The 24,662-nt window shown below is 41.7% G+C and overlaps 1 protein-coding gene across 22 annotated transcripts in view; it reads left to right on the top strand.

Annotated features, from left to right (window-relative positions):
* Positions 1 to 24,662, top strand: part of ABLIM1 (actin binding LIM protein 1) — a 190,297-nt gene that overhangs the window by 61,905 nt on the left and 103,730 nt on the right. For 19 of the 22 annotated variants that reach the window (XM_040563189.1, XM_040563194.1, XM_040563195.1 and 16 more), the window contains one exon: positions 24,447 to 24,581. In XM_040563189.1, coding sequence (XP_040419123.1) covers positions 24,447 to 24,581 — 135 coding nt within the window. Of the gene's footprint in view, positions 1 to 10,092; positions 10,475 to 22,277; positions 22,355 to 24,446; positions 24,582 to 24,662 lie in introns of those variants that run through there. The other 3 variants (XM_040563187.1, XM_040563202.1, XM_040563206.1) reach the window with 3 other exon arrangements.

The raw sequence follows: 24,662 nt of genomic DNA, 5'->3' as shown, positions 1-24,662 counted from the left end.
GAAGGAATTTGAGAGGATGAAAAGGGCGTGGGGGAAGTCCAGAGCGCATGAAGACAGATCAGTGGTGAGCCGGGGAGCTGGTTGGATGGATGAAGGAAAATTTATACAGCATGAGATCCTGTGAAAAATGAGGGTGTGGGGAAAAGGTCTGTTTGTAATGTGCTGATGGTGCTCATAGGAGCTCCCCACAGTGTGCGTACTTAATATGACCTATGGTCATAGGATTTTAATGGTGCTGGATGAGTTTGTAAAGTGTCCAAAGCTAAGCAATGTTGAGAGTGGCAAGCGGTGATTAGAGAGAAGAATCCAGGTTCTGTTGGCATTGTAGCCAGTACTCCTCCTTTAGATGCTGAGACGTGCTGTACAGACTGGTTGTGTGCTTCAGATAAGGTGGTTCTGCTATTTGATAGCTTTTCAAATAGATTCCTTCAAGTGATCGATTTCTCCTGGTCTCACTCCCCGTTTATAAAAGCTCCCTGGTTTATAAAGCTGATGGAATATAGAGCATGCCTTCAAAGTTTCTGTGGTAATCTAAGTTTATGAGCATTGTGTCATTCTCCTGCAGGATGTCTGAATTCCAAATGGTCCCTGTAAGTCAGCTAGGTGGTTTGAAGTCATGCAGTTGATCTTCAGTGAATACAAGTCTAAGGTGTTGGACTTGTATAGGTAAGATATGGAAAATAACTAACACTACTACAGAAAAGCATATGGAGGATAACTATATTTATCACAATATAAATATAAATCAGCTAAATGATACTACTGCAAAAAAAAAATCTATTATTCTGGGATATGATAGCAGGAGATGTGTACATCAAGGGAGATAATTGCTCTCTGTTCTGCTACAGAAGAGGCCACACATACTGCCTCTGTGTTTGAACATCTTATTTTGGGAAAGATACTGATAAACCGGAGGAAAACTAGTAGAAGACAGCGAGAATAAAAAATTTAGGTAAGACGACTTACAGGGAAAGATTAATAGAATTAGGTTGGCTCAGTCTAGAAGAGTGAAGATAAGTGAGGGATTTAGTCAATCTTCACGTATGGAAAGGGTTGTCAAATGGAGATGTTCTGCATTGTACTGAGAAGCACAGAATGAGATTAGCTGCATTTGCAGCAGAGAAGACCTCCTTTGCATAACTGTATAACTAACTTTCTAGATGCAAAGGCAGAGAAGTGGAGGAACAATTTGCCAAAGCATGTTGTGCAAACGTTTTGCAGATTTTTATGAGCGTCACAAAGGATCAAGGTGCTTGAGCCTACCTAGCACATGGCTATGTAATCTCTTGAGTCTCTTCTGAGTCTCTGTTTCGGTGATTACAGATCACTGTCAGTTAAGGACCTGGCTGAGTGCACTGATATATTGTTTTTTTTCTCTTTGTTTTTAAGAACCATATGATCCTAGTGTCTTGATTTAATTCAGGTTTGTGGGAAGCTGTGTTTCTTCCTCCTTGAATTCCTGTTCTTCTGGGGATAGCTTTGCAGTGTTATGGTAGAGATTCATAGACATATTGCAGTGTGCTTCATGGACCAAGCATGTCATCAAGGTTGGGCTCTCATCCTGGGAGCAGCCTCTCTCTTCCAGGTGTTTTTCAGCACCTCTTGAAATTGGTTGTAAACCCCTTGTGCTACCAGTGCACAGCTGGGGGTAGGCGTGAAGGGTCAGGTGTGCCTGGTGAAGCTCAGCCAAGCACAGCTAAGCTGCTGTCCCCTTGGCACCTGCACTTGCAGAGTCATTCTAACAATTGCCATCACTGAGTGAGAATCTTGCTTTTGTCCTTGCTGCACAATGCCTGATGTTAAATAGCAAGGGCTTGTGCACAGCTCTCACAGGTGAAAGTACTCTCTTGGTCACTCCTGTTACAGAAGCTGCTTGCTACTCTGCCCTTTGCCACAGTGACAGTGTTATTGGCTTTTAATCTTGCAGTGGTTGCAGGTGTTGAAGATACGGTTGCTTAGTTCATCAGCTTTACCAGCATGGGGTTGCTTTTCATTGCTCACCCGCTAAACACAGGCAGATGTTCTCACCTGTGGCACTACCAGAGTCACAGCGAGGGGCAGCAGCAGGCTAAGTTTACCTGATGCAGTTGCTTCAGTATTTATCCTACTAGGGATAAATTTGCTTGTGAAAATACCTGAGTACTGGTTTCATGTTGGAGTAAGAAATATAGATGAAACTCCCTGTGACAGGCCCTAGAAGTCTTTGGTTATGTAAATGTGCACAGTTAGCTTCGTTAAAAGAGGGAAAAAAGAAAAAGAAAAGGTAATTAATTAGAACCAGTTCTTTGTCCTCTGCCTGTATGCTGTATCTACTCCTATTTATTTGCTGTGCCATTTTTATTTAAAGTATTTGAACATTTAATGTCTTCTGAACCCTTGGTTTCCAGTTTCAGTTTTCCATTTGCTGTGGGCCAAGTCACTGCAAGTGTTCAAGATCAATCCAAGCTAATTTGCTTAGTGGTACATTGGTGGTTTAGCATTAACCTGCATTAACGCAACATGGTTTAGGGCAACTGCATTCACCTCTGTAGGGCTCGCTGCTCTCTGCCTAAATTCTTCATTATCTGTTATCCGATAAATAACAACAAAATCACAGTTCCTACCGTTACTAGATACTAGCAAGAAAAAATCAGCTAAGTCAGCTTTGAGTAGAAAGAAATAATGAAAAATTTATTAGCATAAAGATTATTGAGAGGAATTTAAGCAAGGATCTTCTTTGCTTTGTAACTCCGTTACGCTGATGGGTGCAGGCAGCTGTGGCAGGGAGGAGCATGTCGTGGCCACACATCCCCCACTGTTTACAGGGAGCCCTGCTTTTGTTCTGTATCTGATCAAAACTTCCTCTCCCGTGTCTGTCCCTTGCAGTTGTATAATCTTGTTATTTTAATCAAACAGCTGAGAGAGAAGTGCAGTCCCCTTCCTGGGCAGGGCAGGAGCGGGATGGCTGCTGAGGCCTACCTGAGGTGGCCGAGCTGCCCGCTGCCCTGCTCCGAGGGGCTCGGGGCTGCCGCAGCCTCTTGCTGGTGACCTAGGCTGGCTCTGCTGGTGGGTACAATGCTGGTGGCACTGGGATGGAGGAGAGAGGTGTAGGAAGTGCTGTTTTCTTTTCCTCTGAGAGCTATGCCTTGGGTCTGAGCTCCTTTTCCAAAAGGAAAAATAGTGGGAAGGACTGCAGGGCAGAGAGAGGGGAATCAGAGATGGCTGTCTTCGCTCCCTCAGATTTTGACATTGGGGCACAGAGGGAGTAGAAGAGGAGAGGGAAGCTTGGTGTGTGGCTTCGTCCACTCCGTATGTCCGTGGTTGAGGAGAGGATGAATGCCACCTGCTGTTGGCTCCTTCTCCTCCGTTACGTGCAGAGGTGGGGGCATCACTGAGCAGGCTGTTGTACACCAGGACCTTGGAAGTGTCTTTAGTTTGGGACGATGATAAATGTTTGATAGACCTCTGTGGGCTTTTTTCAGTGAAAGGGGAGATAGGTAATGGAACAACAAGGGCAGGAAGGAAACAGCAGGAGCATTCTCCACCCCAGTGTTTTCCATGGATGAGGGCCCTGCCATACTGGGCATGTTGCTCATACATAGTAAAGGTGTTGTTAGTCTCAAATGTGTTCACAATCCTAGATGCTGACAAGGTGAAGCTGTGAGGGAAATAAGAAGATAATGTTAGAATGGGAGCTTGTGATTACAGCTGTTTGTATATTTTTAGGATGGCAAGCTCTCCTTTAAAATATGTGACTCTCCTTTGGAGTGGAGGCAATGAGCCATCCAGTTTGATGTAAACTAACAGTAATGTTTGATGTAAACTAACAGTGAGCAAACCTTTTTACCGAGCAACAGCAGCAAAATAGCTTTTGTAGTTCTGTTTAAAAATTCCAGTTGGAGCAGGTATTGGAATCAGTTTTGCCTACTCTATTTTGAATATCAGTTTGATCTGTGTCTCCTAAATACTGTTGAAATGGCAACAAATAATTTGAAGGAAAGTTTCAAATCTGTAAGTTTCTACATATTGAAGCAAGTGACTTCCCTTGCTAGGAGGTAGGAGATGGAGAGCCACTAATGGAAAAGTTCCAGAAGCTGGAGTGAGGTGATGAAAGATCTGTTCATTGTAAAAAGTTTGTTTGAATATATTAATATTACACTTTGTAGCCAAGTTGCATCTATTCAGATACCATATTTTTATCTTTTGTTTGAGGGCCTCTGTGGTTCATTTGAAAGGACTCAGGACTGGGAAGTAACTGTTGAGAGTGAAGTATATTTGCAGGACAGATCAGATGCCTTTTTTAGAGTCCTATTTATAGTTTATGTGAAATCAGAACAGAAGAAATTTGTCATCTGGCACAGTAAAAAACAATTAGTCCAGTTGAAGTGTAAGGGTGGTGTATATCCAGTGTCCACAACGAGTTGCCTCATCCTCAGGGATTGTGGACTTGCACTGTCGTCTGCGTTGCTGTGTGTTGTATTGTTGAGGCATGCGCTAAAGGTTAATGCTCAGTGAGATGCTCTGTCACATCTCTCACAACTGAAAAACAAAACTTGCTGCTTTGCTCTGCAAATTAACTGATTGGTGGGAAGCTGCTTCGATCTGTTGTTTCACGGGCCTCTTGTGGAGAAATTCTTTAGACTAGAGAGTCTTTACTGCCTTCCTGCTGATTTCACTGAGCCCCAAACTCCCAAGACAAGCTGTAGAGGTTATTCTGCGAAGTTAATCCAATTCTGAAGTGGTTTATCAATATCAAATCTCCTTAACCTTAGGCATGTACAGTAAAACATGACACTTGCATATACTCTTCCCTGTCTGGGATTCCTGCCTTTGTGCAAGTTATTTGCAGTGTTCGTCAGTAATCGTCAGATGGTTACTGACAGCATGTGCTTATTTTTATCTGCAGCACTACTGGTTGTGATTGTGAATTGGCTGGGCTAATTCAGTTTGAAGCAGGTGAATTGCAGTGATTTTGTAAGGTAAGCTTCTAATAAAAATACTGAGCGTAAACCACTGTCGCTAGGCATTTTTACGTACTGTATCTCAGTTCAGTGTCAAATGTGTGCATAGAGGATAAGTTCACACAGGTGTTCATAAAGTATGATCTCCTTTCTAAGGATTAACAGTAACATAAGTAGTTTGGAAGCTGCTTGTTATATCAATAATGTAATTGCTGTTCAGAGGTAAATGTTGTACATACCTACAGTGAGAAGACTACCCAACAGTGAGCTTTGTATATTTTTGGAGCCACTGCGAAGAAGTATAATGTAACCGTCTTTTCTTATATGTTTCTAAAGATAAGATGATCTGGAGGTTTCAGGTGCTTTTTACATAAGCTTGCGCGTTAGAGGTTTCTGAATGTTTAGAGCGAAGACGAGCGTCCCCGTTTCCTTGTTTTGTTTCACAGTAAATTAAGCATTACCATTATACTGTTTTATCTTTATTTTTTGTAGGCTGCTATTACCGCTATGCAGAATAACAACCTGCTAAGAAAATCTAGCTTGGAAGTACCTCATAAAATCAAATTTTGTTTTAAGAAATCCAGACCACTTAATAGATCAAAATCTGTCAATGTTTCATTCCTGAGGAATCTGTCTTTTAAGAATATGAAATGTTTCTATTTAAAAAGCAGTAAGCCCTCACATCCTAGCAGATCAGAATAAACTACTCTATGTATTTTGCTGAATCAGATGATGCATTTGGTAAATTTTAATTTCATTTTCTGCAAAAGAATGATTGCATGTTATTGTAAAGAGCAGTAATACAGGGTGCTTGTATTCAAAGTAGCACGACATAGGTGCTGCAAATAGGACCCAAGGCCATCGGGCATTATTTGCCTGCAGATCAGTCTGATAAGAGTAAGGCTACTGTGATTATCCTAGCATGTAGGATAGTGGGACAGCGATATGTCCTTAGAAAGCACATTCCTCTCTAGTGGGTGCTCCCCTCGACTGTGCAAAGTTGTGTTAGGGAGCCCAGAGGGGCTTGGGGGGAGGTCAGTCTGTGGGGCCTTCAGAGCTCGTCAGCGTCCTGCTGAGGAGATGGGTGAGGAGAGGCTGGCAGCCTACGGCCATTGCACAAGCTGCTGTATGAACTCGTGGAGGTAAAGCTGTGTGGGGAGTATGGAAAGGCTACAGAATGAATAACTGCCATGAAGAGACTTCTGCAACTCACCTGCTGGCTTCAGAAGACGGATTGGTTGGCTGAGGGTACTGTAAGAACCTGGAGAGGTGAAAGAGCAACGCGTGCAAGAGCAGTCAAACACCTGGGAACGAACACCCAGCTGTTCAGACCTGTGTGGGGGACAGCTTTTTCAGGTACAGGCTGAGTTCTGCCCAGTGGCATCTGAAAAAACTGAAATCATCAGCTTTGCATGAGTCAGTTGTCTGCCTTCTGTTGTGCTCTAGTCCTTAATAACCATCACTGTTTGTGCCGTTTTCAAAGGATGGAAAATGTGTCAGTTGTCCAAGTGTCTGAGGACAACACATCAGAGGAATAGACTGCTGGACTGGGGTATGTTCAAGAGGAAAAGAAGCCAGGAAAATACTTAACTGTATGGCTGGAGAATGCTGAAACTGGAAACCGTGTGCTTCAGCATCAGGGCACTGGGACCACTGCAGAGTTGCAACAAATCCCTTGTTGACATCATTAGTTTTTCTTCTGAACAGGCATGGTTAAGTCAGGATAACAACTAGAGCAGGCCTCCTGTTCCTTAAGAGCATGAGGGAGGGGGATTTCCTTCTTGGAGAAATGAGCGTTTTGCAAAATTCCCTGATCAACACTTTACAGAAGTGGTGACTCTTAAAATTGACTGAGGTTGTGCAGCAGTTAAGCAGTGGAAGCTTGTGGCAGGCTTTCTTGTCAAAACTGTTTGTGCCAGGTTTTTTGCTGGAAGCAAAAGGACATTAAGTAGAGGATATTTTCCTGGATGTTATTTATTAGTACAACTTCTCCACTTTCCCTTTGTGTTTTCTAGCAGGCATTTTCCATCACTGTTGGATGAACAAGAGATTTCAGTCAGTCTTGAAGGAGTTTTATATAAACTGTGTACTGATACTCACAATCCGTGGTCTCATCTGTGAAGAATGAGAGCAAGATAAAAATCTGAAAGCCAACTTTTAAAATGAGAATAACAAATCCTTAAGTCATGGCTAAACTGCTTAGTATCTCAACATGGATTTTTCAACATTATCGCCGTACAAGAAAAAGCAAACCAAGCTGGTTAACCCTTTCCCTTTGTGGAGTGGTCTCAGTATGACTCCCATGCCTTTTGCTGACTGCACAGGGTATTTTTCACCGTGAATTAACAGTAACATAATTACACTGTGTAGTTATAGTGTGCTCTTTGTGAATCTTACATCCTGGCTGCATTCAAGGGTGACTCTCTATTAAAGTTGTACAGTGCAAAAGGTTACGTAAAGGATTTTTTTTCTTTCTTTTAGAATATGCACCCCTAAACAGCAATGAGTACCAAGGTTTTGTTTCTAGACTTGCTAACTATTAGTCTTTTCTCCCAGTTTAGCATATATGAGTAGATTCTGAATTGTACAACAAGGTAAATTTTTTGTCTTCAGGCTTGAAACAATGAGATTAAAACAAGAAATCACCCCAGTTTAAAAAGATTTTATTTACAATACCAACAGCTGATCTCTATATCTTCTTATGCTGGAGTAAATTACATTTGACTCCTAAAATCCCCAGCCTAATATACTGCAGTCCGTATTTTCAAATTTATTTCTGTGTGCATGCTGCAGTCTAACCCTGCAGCTTTCGATGGCTGAGCGATGCGAGGAAAAGCTTCTATTCAGCCACGGGCGAGATGAGATATGGCAGTGCTAATCTCTAGCATATGTGAAAAACGGAGGTAATGAACTCAGAGAACAGAAAGTTCAGATACCAGCAGTCAGCTTCTGTGTCAGCAGCTGCTGGAACAAAACAAATGAGTGATAATCATCGCACGCCTTTGGAGGGTGTCAGAAGGAAAGAGTTAACGGTACCCATGCGTGCAGAGCACGGGCTGCTCGCACATCAGATCCAACAGTTATGAATGAAGGTCAGCTGTGCCCCTTGCAGGCTGCTGGCCCCGAACTGTTTACAAAATACGGCTTGGGAAAGAACACAGGCAGGCTGAGTTACAACCTGAGCGTCTCCAGGGTGTCAGAAGCGTGACACAGCGTGCAACGCCCCAGGTTGGTGGGGCTGGGGCTGAGCTGCTATTAATAGCAGCACACTGAGTCAGAGAAGCAAGAATGTCAGACTGCCTGGGCTGCGCTGCTCTTACACATCAGGCTGCTAACAATAGAAAGCCAGCCAGGTTTGCTAGAGAATACTTTTTTCCCATGCACGTGCCTGAATCTCTGTCAGTCTCTCTTCCTAATTTATATAGTTATTTATTAAAGAATGTCATTGAATAAGAGGTATTTTGGGTGAAGTGGACTGGTTTATTTCATTTCTTTCTGTTCTTCTGGGTGGCATTTATGCAAAACACTGAGAATTTATTTACTGAAAATATTTTTGATGATGGATGTATGCTCTGATTTTCCAGCATGCATCAGCCATCTGGTGCTCTGTCTGGCTGATGCCTACAGTTTGTTTCTTTATATCAATTTTTCCCTCCCTACACATAGTGGCATTGAGAGGGGATTCCCTTGTGGAGGTGTGAGTTCCAGTTCCCAAAATATAGAGGTGCCTCTGGCTCTGGGCTGAACACAGAGCTTGCTTTAGGCTGCTGTGTGAGTGTAATGGCACCTCCGTCGTGTTACCTAGCGCAGGTACGGCACTGAGCTGAGGCCAACGAAGCTGCAGCCCAGTGAATCTGCCCAGACTCTAGCCCAGAATAGCTTTGTATTCAGTCCAGCTCTCTCTTGCTGAGGTCACCTCTGTCCTTGGCAAGTCAGTTCATTTTCCTTTGTCAGTTTCTCCACCTCTAAAACACAGATACTAAAATTTAGTGACCAATCAAAGGCATGATGGGGTAGGTTTGTGTTGGCAAAATCACTGGTAGCTGGCTACAATGAGGAATAAAGTTATCTATAAACAAGGAAAAAGTGGCCTATAAATACAGGAGTATTGCTACTTGATACTGGCAGCATATATATGTATCCAAAATACCACATGTTAAGTGATTTTAATGAGCATTCAGGCTTTTGAATAATCATATTTCTAAGCTTTTTTCCATTACTGGGAATAAAATTGTGCTTATGAAAGTCAGGCTTTGATTCGTACCTGACTCTGAGGTGTTATCATTTAAAAGAAAAGAGAAATATTCTGAATCTTGCTGTAAGGCGATGAGACCTGGCAATATTATAAAGGGCCTGTTTGTTTTCTGTTTGTTTTTTAACATCAGCCTACTGTCCAGTCCTTCTCAGGCAGCGTGTTTTTCCAGTGCCTGGAAAACCCCAAACTGGAAGGTCGGTTTGCTGTCCAGATTCACCAGTGGTGTCAGAGGCATGTTGGAGGGTGACATTCACCCGAGCAGTGCTGCTGTCGGTATGCGGCTCTCTTCCTGCTCGGTTCCCTGGCTGCCTGTGGCCAGCATCTCTACCGGAATTGTGGAAGAGGGATGGAGCTCCCAGCCCTCGGTGTCTCGGAGCGCACTGCCTACCTGACTCACGCCGTGGATTCTGTCTGGGGCACTCCCTGGCTGTGCTTCTAAACCCAGTTGCCCACTGAGTGGCTGCAGATCTGATTTTTATTATTTTTATTGTTATCTCAGGTAGCGAGTAGAGTCAGTATTCCAAGTTTGCAGAGCTTATATATGCTGCTCTGTTCTGTGCTGTGGTCAGAGGACACTGAGAGGCTGTGTCTTAGCGTATTTTATGGTCTGGTAGTTGATGTTTGGTAACGGTTTTAAAGCAAAACCAGGGGTGAATAAAGAGTGCTCAGCAGAGAAAAGCCACTGTGCTGCAGCCTGCCTCAGCATTTGTATGTGTTCATCTTGTATTTCCCCATCTCATCCTGGCTCAGTTTGAGTAAATAAAATAAGGAATTCATAAATATCCAGTGTCGTGTGCGTTTGAACGTTTCTCCTCTTTTCTCCCACATCTCACTCAGTCTTTTGCCAGTCATTCGGGAGCAGACTGCGTTGCCAGCTCTGTTCTGCGAGGGCAGAGGAATGCAAGGTGGTGTCAGTGGCTGGGAGCCGGGGCCGGGGAATTCGGCATTTGTTACACAGCAGCAGCTGTAGCTGGGTGCTTCGGCACAAGGGGCAGAGTCTGCACACAGGGTACGAGCCGGAGGAAGAGACCACGGTGCAAGAAGAGGCACAAGAAGAAAAGAGACACGACGAGCAATAGGACCGTATCAGATTTTGTGGGAGATCTGGCTGAGGAAGATAACTGTCTGGAATAAGCTGCCTTTTTTTTTATTATTTTTATTTTTATTTAATCCACTTCAGCCAAACACTGCTGGAAAAGAGGTTGTGTTTAAATTCCTTCAGCTAATTCTTGCTGCTTCCACTACGAAGAAAATTTGTTTGCCATGGTGAAAGAAAAAGGTAATTATGTTTATTGATAGACTGGAACTGAAAAGACCTAATTACCTGAGGTTCAAACCTTCACATTTAAAATTGTGTCTTCATTGACAGCTGCTTTTTGCCTTTCTGTAGATGTGACGTGCTAAAAGCTGCAGTGGAGTGCTTTGATGATTTGTACCTGTTTTATTAAGGGCAGAATCTTGAACACGCCTAACATAAGGTGTTTGCACAGCTGAGTTCCTTCTGAGTGTGCATGTATCTGTTGTTTCCACGTGATTTAATTCAAGTTTGCTTTTTTTTTTTTTTTTAAATCTGTGTTAGCTACAATTCAGGGAGCTTTGACCACCAAAGCAGTAGCTTACTTCTTAAGATAAACACATTCAGCAAGCCTGGACTTGACAAGGTCATGTTTTGCCTTTCAATGAAGAAGTGGCTTATATGGGAGTTTTGTATAATGTTTGAATTTTGCAGCAGTAAATGAGATGCATTTCAATTGCCTATAAGTAACGTGTTAAGCCTCCTACCGGAGCATTAACTAGTCAAAGAATTCAGGAATGGTTGTGGAGTCTTTCTTCACAGTAGTAGCAGTCTGCATCATTTATTGCATTATAAAGATGCAAACTACATCTGAATTGTATTTGAGCAGTGGGATGGATGCGGTTTTGGAGCATTACGTTACCACAGATACAGAGTTTAGTCCCTGTTTTTTGAAGAGGGAGGATCTGTTCTCTTTAGTTTCCTGAGGGCTCTGTAAAAGCTAATGTGGGATAAATTCAAACTAGGTAAGCAGAAATAAAAAGCAGTCGTGTTGAGTGAGAGTGAATAGTTTTTCAACTCTGAACACCCACACAGTGATTTAATGCTATAAATGAAACAAATTGAGTGAATTTACTCTCATTGGGTTTTACATTGGCGCGAGCAGGACAAACTCTCAATAGTCTGCTGCAGTGTATCTGATATTTACAGAGAGTTGTGGCCGTAAACTGTCTCCTGATAACTTTTGTTGATGAAATATACTGGTCCGGCATAAATCGTATGGGATATTTAGCCAATTTGAGATCCATTACTTAAGATTTACAGGATTGTTTTTAAAATGTTGTGGCTGTGAACTGTTGACCTGCTACCAGTATCAGTAAGCCATACCAGGGATGGTTTAAGAAGCAGTTTCATCCCAAATCCTTGCAGCTGTAAGTTTCAGGGACTCTATCATTTGCATCAGCTATGCCTCCCATCTTTTCAGAAAGGCATATTGTCATTCAGCTTATCATAATTGTCACTTGTTTTCTAAGATGCATTTTGAAATTAGGCTGTTAATTTTCTTGAAATGCACATTAAATATGTATAGCAGTTTTAGCAGTGCAGTTTTCATCCTTTGCTACGTTTCTGCTCCCCACCCAGTTGATGTGCAGTTAGTTAGACACCCCATGCTGCGTGGGGCTGTACCTTAGGGGTTGTCTGTAAATTCAATTTACAGCATGAAAGTTGTCACTTACCTGTAAGGAAGTTAAAACAAGCCCATCATTTTCATTAAAAAACAAACAAACAAAAAAGCGAGGGAGACAATATGCTAGAATAATGGGAAAAGTTGACAATAAACTGTTGAAAATAGGAAAAGGACTTGTATTTAAATTGCTTCCTTTTCCCCTCCCCACCAAGCGTGATGAATTATTTACAATAGCTATTAATATTGATGTTGGATATAAAATTTGGCTTCTGTTCACACAGATCTTAGACAAAAGAGCTAAATGCTGCCTTTAATTTTGTGATACCATTACTAATATTTCATACATCATGGCTGCAGAATGAGAAAGGATAAAACTGTTCAGTATTTTTTTTTCATATTTTCTGCCTTACTCTTTTCAAATAATTTCTCCAACAAAAGTGTGTTGGCTGGCTTCTTGTTTCGTTTATTTTCTGTGTTCTCTCCTCGCACTTTATTTTGCTTTCCCCAGAATTTCAGGCTTTGTTTCAGGCCTGTGTAGGACAGCTGGTCCCCTCCCTCCCAGCCACTGCCGGAATTGTTTTTAACAAGCTGAAAATGCCTTCAGCCTGGTGCCAGTTGGTAAACATGTTAACTAAGCACAGGAGAGGCTGGTTTCCACTAGAAAAACTGTGATTCCAATTCACCGAAGTGCAAAATAGTTAGTAACAGTTTTTAGCGAATTAGCATGCTTCATTATGTTCAGATTGTGGAGTGTCTGCCTGGTCAATTCACGTACAAACAAAATAAAATCCTGAGGCCAGGGTGTTCTCTGCTGACACCAAATGGCTCTTCCTAAATTGTGTTTGACTGATACCACATTTTTGTGTCTCTCATCATGTACCTGTCTCTTTCCAATTACAAGCTTTTATTATCTAGTTACTCAGATAAAATTATTGTCACAGCATTGTGTCTAAAGACGACTTGCTGTCTATAAATCCTGCAGCAGAAAGTTTACATATGTGTTTCTTGTTATTAGCTGTCTTCTGCAAAGCCCGTACTAACATATCTACGTTCTCAGTTTTTCTATGTTGAGGTTGTTGTCTGAGTTTCGAGCCTGCAAGCCACGTTGCTGGTTAACCTACGTTGTTAGAGCTTCGTTTTTTACCTCGGTTAGTTCACCACAACTGAGGATTTAGCCCTGGTTCTTGATTCCTGACCAACTGCTGACGGCCTGGCATTCACCTGCCAGTCTGTGAAAGTGTGGTGGGAATCGGCCCTTTGTCTGATGAGTTGGACTGGGTTGTACATGGCCAAACCCATGGAAGTGGAGTAGTATCTATTTGTGCCAGACTCCTCTATGCTTGGAAGGATAGGAGGAGAAAAGAGGAAAGGCTGAAAACTTTTAGGGTTGGGTAAGCAGGTGCAGATGCTTCATGATTTCTGTTCTTTGCACACTGCTTCTCTTGCAGGTTTGGTGCTGGCACCTACTGGGTGCCAGGCTGCAGTAAGCCCCATCGTGTTTCCCTGTTCTCACAGATGCCTCTGTGGATATTCGATTGGTAATGGCTTTCCCAGTAAACAAGACAGACAACATAGTTCAGCAAAATGTTAGCGTTTCCTGGATAATTTGGCTTCTGGTCTAGTTAAGCCTTGCAGAGAGATTTAGTTCTGTGTTGTTTTTTTCATACTGTTGATAAATCATGATGCTGATATCCCTTAAGGTTATGACCAAGAGGACGTTTTGTGCTTGCAGTGGCTCCAGTCTTGCCTTCTCTTCCATTCACCTATTCCCAAAAGCCGTGAGTCTCCAAAGCAGCTTTTCTTCTGCCTTTTTCCCTTGAAGTAAATTGGACTGCTTTATCTGGGGCTGTACTCGAAGAGCATACAAAATGTTACCTGCATGTTAATGTCAAGGTGTTTTTGGTGTGAAACGCTCTCACCAGTGCTCTGCTTATTTGCAGTCTCAACATTTATTGCCAGTGTGAAGGAATAAAACGTTGAACAGTGGGATCTGGGTTCTGACACTCTCTCTCTGTTGTGGATGTTAATGATAAACAGTCTTGATGTAACTCACGGCTTGGGAACTTTTATCCCCAGGTGACCTGGGAAAGTCTCCAGGTTTGTTACTGTTGAATCACTTGACAAAATTATGCATTCGCACTTCGTTGGGGGAGGATTGGGGAGTTTCCTTGTCTCTTTGCTTTGGTCGACTTTGTTAAATTTGCTTGTGCCTGACAGTTTGCTTTTGGGGCTGGGCATTTGGGGTTTTGTTTTGATGAAGTCAGTGTGCTGACTTCTGTACAAGCCACAAAAAAGGCATTTTATAAATGTGTGTGGTATTAGGTATTAAAAAAAGATACCTTGTGTGGTTAAGGTACTAAACTACAGAATGGTTCTGTGTTAGACTCTTAAGGTGACCCTGGGGAAGTAACTTGATCTCCTGCTTTGTTAGGTGATCTGTAAAATAAGGATAAGAACATTCCTCTTGTCTGCCTTGATTATTTGTATTAGGGGCCTTTGGAGCAGAGAGTTTCTTTTGCTTTTCACAGCTATCACAAAGAAATATTAGTCTTGGATTTTAACTACTACCACTTGAAACAAAAATCCAATGGTATGTGAAATATCTTATAAACATCTTATTGCTTTTTAAGACAAAATGATTGTAAAAGAATTATGTTTTTGTTGGCAAACTTATGGTGTTTCTTTTTCTCTACTTTCTCTTTCCAAATTTGTTTCGAATACTCGATTTCAAGTTGCAGTTCTGGTGTGCAGCACTGATACTGAGGGAAACAAAAATAACCAAAGAGATGCCAGTTCAGGCACTGCGTGTATGCTGCAGTTTTTGCGTATTTTTTAATAGCACTTAGTTCACACCGGGGCATTAATATTCAAGTCCCGAGTCAGGCCATGCAGTCCCACCAGGCCCCATGGCTGCAGCGCCATTCCATGCATTCCTCACGTCCCAGCTGCCTGCAGCAGGCAGTCCCTGAAGATCCAGTGGCAGCTATTTCGTACTGAGAAGTGGGAGAACTTTTGCCGTTGATGCTGGTGGAGGGGAGGGCTTCGTGGCTTTAGTCATTAACTCTGAGAACACAGAGTTCATGGTTCAGGTAGCGGTGGAGGCAGTTAAACCATTCCTCCTTCAAGAAGAGATAAAGGGAGAGCCAACGGCCCACAAATCAGTTTTGAGTTGGGGAGTTTCGATCAGTTTAATTTGTTGCCAATTAACAAACTTCTAATTACCGATTCTGCTATTGAAAAATAAGAGCAAACAAACCCACGTGTAGACAAACACACCTTGGCTTCTCTCCTTCCCGCTTCCAGGCCTCCTGTCCCCAGGCCCCACACAGTGCCTTTGGCGAGGCGAGGGAGCCCCAGGGCCAGGTGAGCTCTTGGCCTTTGGGTGCCCCTTTGGTCGTACCCTGGCACTCCGCCGGGACTCCACCACAGCCCGTGGGCCTTTCTGAGTAGGGCCTCCCCCTGAGTGTCCTCGTGTGGTAGGAAAGACCTTGTAGGTTGGGATAGGATGGTAATTGGGCCTGCCACCATAGGAGAATCGGTCCTTTTTGTGATAAATGAGTGCGTAGTGGGGGAAAACACCAAGTTCCATTAATCAAAATGTGCTGCGTCCTTTGGGTGGGACAAACCAGAGAACAGGATTTTGTTGTTTCTGGGGGCAATCCATAAGTAATTTAAAAAGGATTATTTGTAACAAACATGGGTTTCCACCTAGAGAACAGTCGGTATCCCCAAAAGGATGATTAATCCTTGCCTTCGCTGAGCCTGGATAGCTTTCAGGCTCACTGGGGATCTGGCTGAGAAGAACACTTAGGCTTTGTCTTAAGCTTATTCTGTTCAGCAAAGTATCTCTGTGAGTCTAATTGAATCACTGGGATTTAAAGCTAAGTAAGTGCTTTGGTGTTGTCTCAAAGTTGGACTCCGTTTGCAGCAAAGTCATGTATTTCATTAATGGCAATGATTTTTGTGGTGTAAGTTAGCTGCACTGTTGTGTAGGAGGTGACAGTGAGAGAAATAATGCTAGCTTTCATATGGGCTAATCATAAAGTACTATACACCCAGAAATGATATATGCCTTGTATAGCATAGGGACATATGTTATTTGCTGTTTCAAATTATATATTGACAGGAAAACAGAAGCTGGAAAGCAGAGGAATCTTCTCAAAGCTGCAAACTGAGGAGCAAGTGCTAGCATAAGGGTCGAACAAAGTAATGCCTGTTCAGAAGTGAAAATGTTGCTGAATTTCTGCTGTACAAGAGCCTAATAGGCATGGTTCTGTAAACAGTGTCACCAGGGTAGCTCGCTAATTCATTCCCTAATTCCCAGCGCTGTTAGCACCAGGTTGATGTCACAGATGTTAATATAATCTACATGGCAGAATTGTGGAACTTGGTGTTAGTTTAGGATCTTAAAATAATACCACATTAAAGAAGTAATTAAAGTAGAAACACAGCCTTACAGAACAATGAGGGTTATCTTTTATTACTGCTACATCAAACAAGAGTCAATAAATGACTAGTTTATTCAAAGTGTGTGTTTGTTTTTTTTCTGAAGACACCTTGAAGCAGCATTGATGGATTTCAGAGCCTGCTTTCTACCCACCACCTCAAGTGCTAACCAGAGGAATGATGGCTGAGCACAGGTCTCTGCAAAGGGCCTCGTAGGAAACCTGTGGTGGGAAGATTGCTGGTGGTAACTGAGGGACACTTTACTACAGATTTTGTTTTGAAAGGTCTTTGTGACAGCCCTATTTCTGTGCAGGCTTTTCCCCCTTTTTCTTTCAAACATCAGACTGCAGTAATGGTAGGTCCCTATGCAGGGGTCCCCTAAAATCTATAAGTAGATTGCATTAAGCTAGCTCAGAGGCCTGTTTGATGTTTGAGTGCTGTCACAGGTAAACGCTGTTCATCAGTAAGATGGAATTTCCCTGCTGTTTGGGAAAAGCCATTGCTTTTTCTGCTAACTTCAGCAATTTGCTTTGTGCAGCCTTGAGGATCCTTGAGGACTTGCAGTGAATGATTTGACACTTCTATTTATTAATTGTTTCGAGTAAAATTTTGGTGCAGACATCAAATGATGTATATGAGATAGTTGCTCAGAGTACTCTGAGGAGCTCTTGAATTTCTAATTACCCCATCCTATGTTAGAGGAAGAAAAAAAAAGACATTTTTGAGATGGCTCGATCTTTTTGTGTACAATGTGTTGAAGGCATATACAGAACAAAATTATTTAACCACTTTCCAGGCCAATACAGTTGCTGTGTTATGAACTTGCAGATGTTAGATGTGAGAAACATATGCTTACTGTGATCCTCCAACCCTTTGGTAAGGAGATTTGAAGGGTGAATTGATTATCTTCAAGTTCTGTCCTTTAGTAAGTTGGTTGTATGAGCAAATGCAGAGAACTTTTGCTGAAGTGAGGAAGATAAAAAAATAAAGGTATTCTCAGAACATTAGATTAGGCAGTCTGGGTTCACTATCTCTTTATCATACAATTTGTATCATGATCTATTTTTGTGAAAAATTACTCTGTACTGATACAGAAATATGGCTGAGTATAATCACTTAATGCTTCTGCCCTTTGCTTTGCTAACTACCTATCCAGTAACCCATCTGTTAACAATCATGTTGAATAATGTAATTTTTAATTCAAAGACTGGCTTAGCTTAGTCAACATTTGTTTCAACATCGTGTTTCACAGCAAGTCTTAGCTTGCTGCATTGTTCATTGTAAGATTAGTGCCTTTTCATTACTGAAAATGGGTTTAAAACTGCCTACTGCTTTTTCTTTTTTGAGCTTAAAACAGCACTTGATCATAAATAACAAGCTGTTCATTAGCTACTCTGGGAAAGGATTAATTTTTCTTAAACATGGGTTGTCATATATGCTATAATGTAACAAATAGAAGCAGAATGATTTTGTCAAGTCTCTTTGTTTCTGCAGTATAGACCATGCTAGAAAACCTGCTCTGTGTTCACTGTTGCAAACTTGAGGCAAGTGACCAAGGCAAACACATGTGGACAGAGGAGGTGAAATTTATTGTTGCCCAGCAAATGAAGGCAGTACTACAGCTGGCTTAGAGAATGTCACACAGGCTCCGATGCTTTCATATCGAGAACGGTATCAGTGATACTTTCACTGTTTTTATACGTATGCATGTGTGGGGCATGAACTTTCAATTTTTTGTTTTTAAGTAGCAGTGGACTGTTCTCTCTTTGATTCCAAGTTGCAGTTGTTAATGTTCTAGGACATTACTGGCATTTGTCTGTAAATCTTCTATTTCATTCTTTGGGTGGCATCAGCTCTACCTATGCAGTTTGCATACTTATGAATATTTAGGGAAGTACCTAAATACCAACTTTCTTATTTTAAAATGGTATGTTTTGTCTTTTTAAAAAGTGGTTTCTGGTAAGAAAATCTTCACATGCTATTTTCATGTAAATTACGAGTTTGATATTTTTACTTAGAATGTTTTCTCAACTGTTGTACTTGTGAATTCTCCCAGCCTCTCATCCTAGTTAACTAGTTCCACTCATTAATGCCATTATAGCTTATTTTGGCTTTTAAAGAATCTCTCAGGTTAGCAATGCAACCTATTTCTAGGCTGGACAAGTGCTGTGATTTGGTGTCTTACTTTCTGCATAGTGTGTTGTGAAAAAGCTTTAGTTGTTACCTGCCAAGCTGAGGGGTGCAGGGGGTGAAGAGAGAGTCATCTGTTCATTACTGTGTTGTAGTCAGGCCCACGGCTGGCCATGAGATGCTATTTTGAGGATAGATACCTTTGGTGTATTTTGTTCTAGCTGATAAACTGTGGCTGAGGAAGCAAATGTTATGGTGATAACAGGATACAGAGGTAAAGCGTCAGTTTTTCTTAGGTCTTCTCTGTTTTCAGTAGCAGGCTAATTGGAATAGGAAAATAATACTTCTGTGGAAAATGCCAGAAAGCATCTAAAAATATGGCAAATAGGAGTTTAAGATGTTTTTCCCCCTTTAAAGGTAGCTTTTCTGGTTATATGTAGACTGGTAGAAAAGCTTTAAGACAAATTTCCAGGAAGACAGTTTTAAAATATGATTCTCTAGGTACAATTTGAATGGCAACAGTGTAAGCAAGCTGCAGTCTAGGATTTTGCCTTAGGCTTTTTCCTATGTGTGTGGGCACGCAGCTCGCTGCTGTCTCTGCAGGGAGTGCCTCCTGCCGTGGTGTCCCGCAGTTCCCCACGATCCCTGTCCCGTGCTTGCAGCTAGCGACTGCAGTGCCTTCTCTGTCTGCTCCTGGCAGCTCTGGGGTTGCTTTCAGTCTTGGTCAGTATTTGGTCACCTCAGCTGATGGGGTTCTCAGACTTAAGATTCAAGACCAGGATCTGCAGAGAAGCAAAACGATACTGTATTTGTCACCCTTGTTTTTAACAGGTATTTCAGTAGCTCCTCAAGGCTCCTCTGTGCTGGCCTCTTGTCTTCACTACGAGAGCACAGGGAGTAGGTGGTATGACAGGCCTGCCTCTTGAACGTGCCTCTGTGGTGCCTTTCCTCCCGGAGCAGCTTTTGCCACAGTTAGCATTTCTGAGCTTGCTGTCTGTATTAGGCCACTCGTAAGATATGAAGGGCACAGCTGTGAAATCCTGAAGGTCCCCTCACCTGCGCTGCTCTGGGTGCAGGATGTTCTCAGTGTTGCGCAGCCCAGAGGCTGCGGAGCCAGAAGTCATAAAAATTGTATATCCTAGCAGGAAGTGAAAAGTCCCAGCTGCTACAACACGGTCAGAATGACTGAGCATAACTCCGCATTTATCTGCGAAGGTAGGCATGCAAATGTGAAAACTAAAAAAGTCACCTTTTAGACAACACTAGCCCATATCCTCTTCATGTTTAAATTTAGACGAAGCTGCTTTTTGCTTCGGTTGAGAGCAGAAGTGAAGCCAGCATATTTTGCTGTAACCTCGGCTTTGCAGCATGCTCATAGCAAGGCGTTTCCCAGAAGCTTCTTTCTGACTTCCAATAAAAAGCCGAAGTATTTTGTGGCTTGCAGCAGAGCCGTGGAGTCTTGCCAGCAGAATCTGCAGCTCAGAGTCACTTAGCTCGTCTGGTTTCCCAACAGCTCTGCGCTCAGGTCAAGCTCAGGGAGAGAATCATCAGAAAGGGAGGCCGCAGTATTTATTTGTCTTGTTTTCTTTAATTCAACAATTGTTACTCTTCTGTAATTTCCATTTCAGAAGGACTTGGTGCTGAGGTTCTTTTTCTGGCTGAGGCAGCAAGATGTTTAATTGCTATTAAACCTTTGCACAATGATCTGCTCTGCATAAAGCAGCACTGACACGGCAGATTTAAACTTTGCACAGAAAATCAATTCCCTAATTTTGTTCAGAAAGTACTTCAGGCTTGTCATGAACATGGGGTTGTTAACGGTCTCTTCTATCTCCTTTTTTAATTGTTGCTTTTTCTTTGGAAATCTGGGATTATATGGAGATGTTTTGGTAAAATACAGAAATGAGCACTCTCAAGCTGGTGGAGTTGCTTTGAATTTACATCAATATAGTGAAGTTGCTAAATGTAATGAAATCAACATGGCATGATTCACAAGGGATGACACAAATTATGCTGATAAGTCTATGGAGTGAGATTAGCACAAAGCAAGATTAGTGTAAGAAAATTCCTCAGAAAACTGAGGTTTTGTTGTTTTTCTGTTTCTTTCCTTAAGGAAGAAATAAAGTAATCCAGACTTCCCAGATGTCCATACTTGTTACTCTGGGTAAATGGAATGTTTAATAGGCCATTGATCTGTCTTATTGGAAACCCAAGTGAGCTGAAGAAAGCATTAATTATCCATTAATTATTCATTTAAGCTGGTCTTGTAAGCAAAAGTGGAAGTCTCAGCCTAGCTTGTCTTGAAAAGTTGTGTACCTCTCTGCCCAGAGATTTCTTTTTCATTAATAAAGATAAAAAGTCCAGGCAGGGCACAGCTGCATCGCAAGCAAAAACTGCTAAAAAGCAACTTGAAACTTTGGGAAAGTTTTATTGATGATCTCTTGTAATTAGGCTGTGCAAAATTAGAAAGAGTGATACAGCTTAGAAATCTATAGGTATTGTAGCTTTCGGAGTTATTCCTGAAAAGTGCTGAAGGAATAAAAATAAAATGAAATATTCAAAGAAACGCTCACACCCGTTTGCCCTGTATGCCTGCTTCCAGCATCCCTTGGGGTTTGTTCAGGTATGGACATTGCACTAGTTCAGCTAGAGCCAGTTTTAAAAATAAAAACAAAAATGTGTTAGTAGCCTGGGTATTTTTGTACTTTTGACAGAAAAACATATGTTTAAAATGATCCCTTCTATTAGTAGGCATCTGCACCTTCCTGATGTGAGGTAGACAAGTTCACAGTGTTTAATCTTGCACTAACGGATCCCTGTGCCGTGTTACGCTGGTCGGGCCAAAGAGACAGAAAATTGCATCTTGAATTCATCCGACGTGGCCTGTAGGTAGGCAAGTACCAGTGCACACCAGTATGCTAGAGCTGGTAAATACCTGACTTACATTTCCACACCCATGCAGAAAATATGCAGCTTATGATACAAAGACAACTGTGAGCCCCTGTACTGAGCCAAGAATGTGTTGCTCTGGGAGCATTTCTCCTTCAAAATTATTAGTTTGTGTTCTTTTAAATTGGAAAGAAAGCCATTTTAGAGTAACCTGAGAAAACTGCATAGTGTGCTAAAACAGATTGTGCAGGTTTGCTCCTAGCTACTGTAAATGGAAAGAAAATACTTGTTTCCTTCTAGATAAAACTTATTTTTATCTGTTTTTACATAAGTATTCACTAAGGTAGTTAAGACTTCTGAGCAGCAGAATGTGACCCGCTTCAGATTTGGATGGTCTGGCCTGCCACCATGATCCAAGCTGAAGAATCCCAAGCTCCCAGCACCTCTCTTAATTTCTGGCTCTGAGTTTTCAGACCCAAAGCAGCTCACAATTTATATGGCCAGTAAGCTGGTTGGACTTCAGTCAGGAACACTTAAAATAAATTGCTTTTGAAGGTATTAGTATTTCTTTAACTCCCTGTTCTGATGCCTGTCTCGCTTGTAGGCACTGATGCCTATAAAGGGTCAACTCTGCCTTCTGTGTGTTGCATATGTCCAGAGAAAAAAGCTTGCAAGCAATTCCTTGCAAGAGAACAAGTCAATTACTCAAATCTTGACCTACATTTCCAATTTGAGGCCAGTAAGACAAGCAACGTAATTAGCTTCACTAAAGAGATCGGTCTGTAAATAGCAACTAACAGCATTTGTATTCATTAAAGGGCTGTAAAGGCAGAACTTGGAAGTTGCATCGTTGGACCAGTCTTGAAAACATTTCCTTATTCCCAATAAAGAGCAAAAACTTGTCTTTCAGATCAATACCAGAAGGTTTGAGTGCTGGCATGCAGGGTGTGCTAGGGTGTCCTCCACACGAGTTTGTGAGCAGAACATTGCAGGTATGGATTTCATTCGGCACTGTGCGAGTCCTAGATAACATGTGCCCAAATCCTCAGTTCAGTTCCTCCTTTGAGCAACTTTAAAAAATCTGCTCTGATACCTTTTCTTCAGTTGGCTTCAGGCCCACCTTGGGCTGTCTGGATCAGAAAGGGAATTTTCCTCATAATAATTTCCTTTGCTAGCCCCCTGCTTGTCTCTCTCTGTTTTTTGGTGTGTTTTTTTTTTTTCCTTCTTATTGCATAAACTGTGTGTTTCCTTGGTTACAAGTTAATCGTCAATAGTCTTGTTTGGAAGAATAATAACTTCTGTTCCAGAAATAGTTTTGTATTGCAGCCTATTAAATGAGGTTCACTCAAGGCAAGGCATTTACTGGGATCTTATTTAGATGGAACTGCTAATTAAAACATTGGTCGGCATTGCCAACTGTGCTCTGATTCTGGATTGAATCGAGGAAAATAATTGAAGTGAGGCTACGAGAAGAGGAGGTATTCACAACTTGGTATTTGAGTAGAAGAATTCAGCCATTTGCTTTGAAGGCTTTTAGGGGATTGGGGGGAAAACAAAACAGCAGCTGCCATGTTAGTTTGGCTGAATTTACAGCAGAAATTATTGCTTGAAATATGTTTTCTTCTCTATTCTGCATGCTATTACTCCCCTTAAGTCATTTTTTTATTATTAATCTTGTACTTACTATATCTCACACAGTTATAGCAACATATTTCTTCACAAAGGCATTTATAAAGGACAGTAATGTAGAAGAACTTCATGAAGTGATAGGTTTCTTTTGTAGAAATTCATTGAGAAAGGAGAGGAAAGTGGTACAGCAAATAAGAACAAGGTATGTGTTCTGTTGCTGTGTAAGCACTAACCTGGAAAAAAAGCATTATCCTGGCTGGGGAGATGTCAGGAGCTGGTCAGGAAAGGAAAAGAGAGCTCCAGAAAATGCTGAGCTAAAATAATCAATATGATTGCCAGTGCCGGTGAAGATGATGTGGGTATATCAGCAGTCAGTCCAAGAAAAGCAGGGCAGGAATGGCAAGAAGAGAGAGACCGGGGTGAAGAGATGCACATTATCTCGACAATGTTCTGATAAGTATCAGTACTTTGGGAGCAGCATTAGGACAGCTGCTAAAATGGGATTTAGGAGGGGGATTTGAGGGAACATGGTTTTGTTTGGGAACATTCTGGATAACACTTTCCACTTCATACAGTCCAGCTGAGACACATTTTTTGTTCTACCTTACACCCGCGCATTGCTATTGGAGCCCCGGGCTGACACAAGGCACATCTGAAGAAAAAGTTAAACATTGCTTTACAGAAGCCAAATGTGGAGCAATAAAACTTTTATTACCGTAATGAAATATACAACAAAGCTGACACAAACCTTTCCTGTTCCTGCCCAAGCTCTGCTAAGGGCTGTGGGATTGCTGATCATTTCCCAGTACCTGGAATTTTGTCACCCTGACTATATTGCATATGCTTTGGGCATTTCTGTCTACTCATAATATCTCTAATTTGCATGAGATAGTTGTTTCTGCAAGAAACAAATAAACTTGGCTTCTATTCTCTACAGATATGCTTTCCCGGTATGTACTAAAGCAAAGTCGAGACGGTTGTAGTTTTATTATAGCCATTTGCATGCAAAGTCAAGCTACCTCATTCATCTTTTTATCCCAAAACATGACTTGGAACTGCTTTCCCTTCATTCTTTTTCTTGGATTGTATTCTTTATTTTTGTATTAAAATAGTCCAGTTTTTTTTTGCCTTGTGTGTTTGTTGAATGAATTACATGCATTCATGTTCTTGGAAAGAAAAGCTTATGGACTCTGAAACATTTTGTGGTGTCAAAACCGTGGAGGGAATTTTTCCTCATCTTCACGTGTCCATGGCAGCCTCAGTGGAAAGAGATAGTAGATATGGGTGGCTTTAACTACTGTTTTATGAAAAGACTATATATTTTTTAAATGGTTGTGACTTTTTTGATGAGTGTGAAATGTGATTGGATAAACTTGTGATGAGAAGTGACTGGGAATACAGATTTATGTATAGCAGAAATTCTTTAGCTTTAAATCATATTTGTTTGCTTTACAGTGGCCCATCCTCAAGAGCCTCACCACCCATCAGAAAAGCCAGTCATCCACTGCCATAAATGTGGAGAGCCATGTAAAGGTGAAGTACTCCGTGTTCAGGCCAGACACTTTCACATCAAATGCTTCACCTGCAAAGGTAAGACCTTGATGTTCACCTGTTAGAAATGAGTCAATTTATGAAAATGTACCTTGAAGCAGTTGTGAGACGTAAAGCTTC

Source organism: Cygnus olor, chromosome 7, assembly GCF_009769625.2.
Source record: "Cygnus olor isolate bCygOlo1 chromosome 7, bCygOlo1.pri.v2, whole genome shotgun sequence".
Classification (NCBI taxonomy): Eukaryota; Metazoa; Chordata; class Aves; order Anseriformes; family Anatidae; genus Cygnus; species Cygnus olor.
This window is presented reverse-complemented; position numbering and strand designations above follow the sequence as displayed.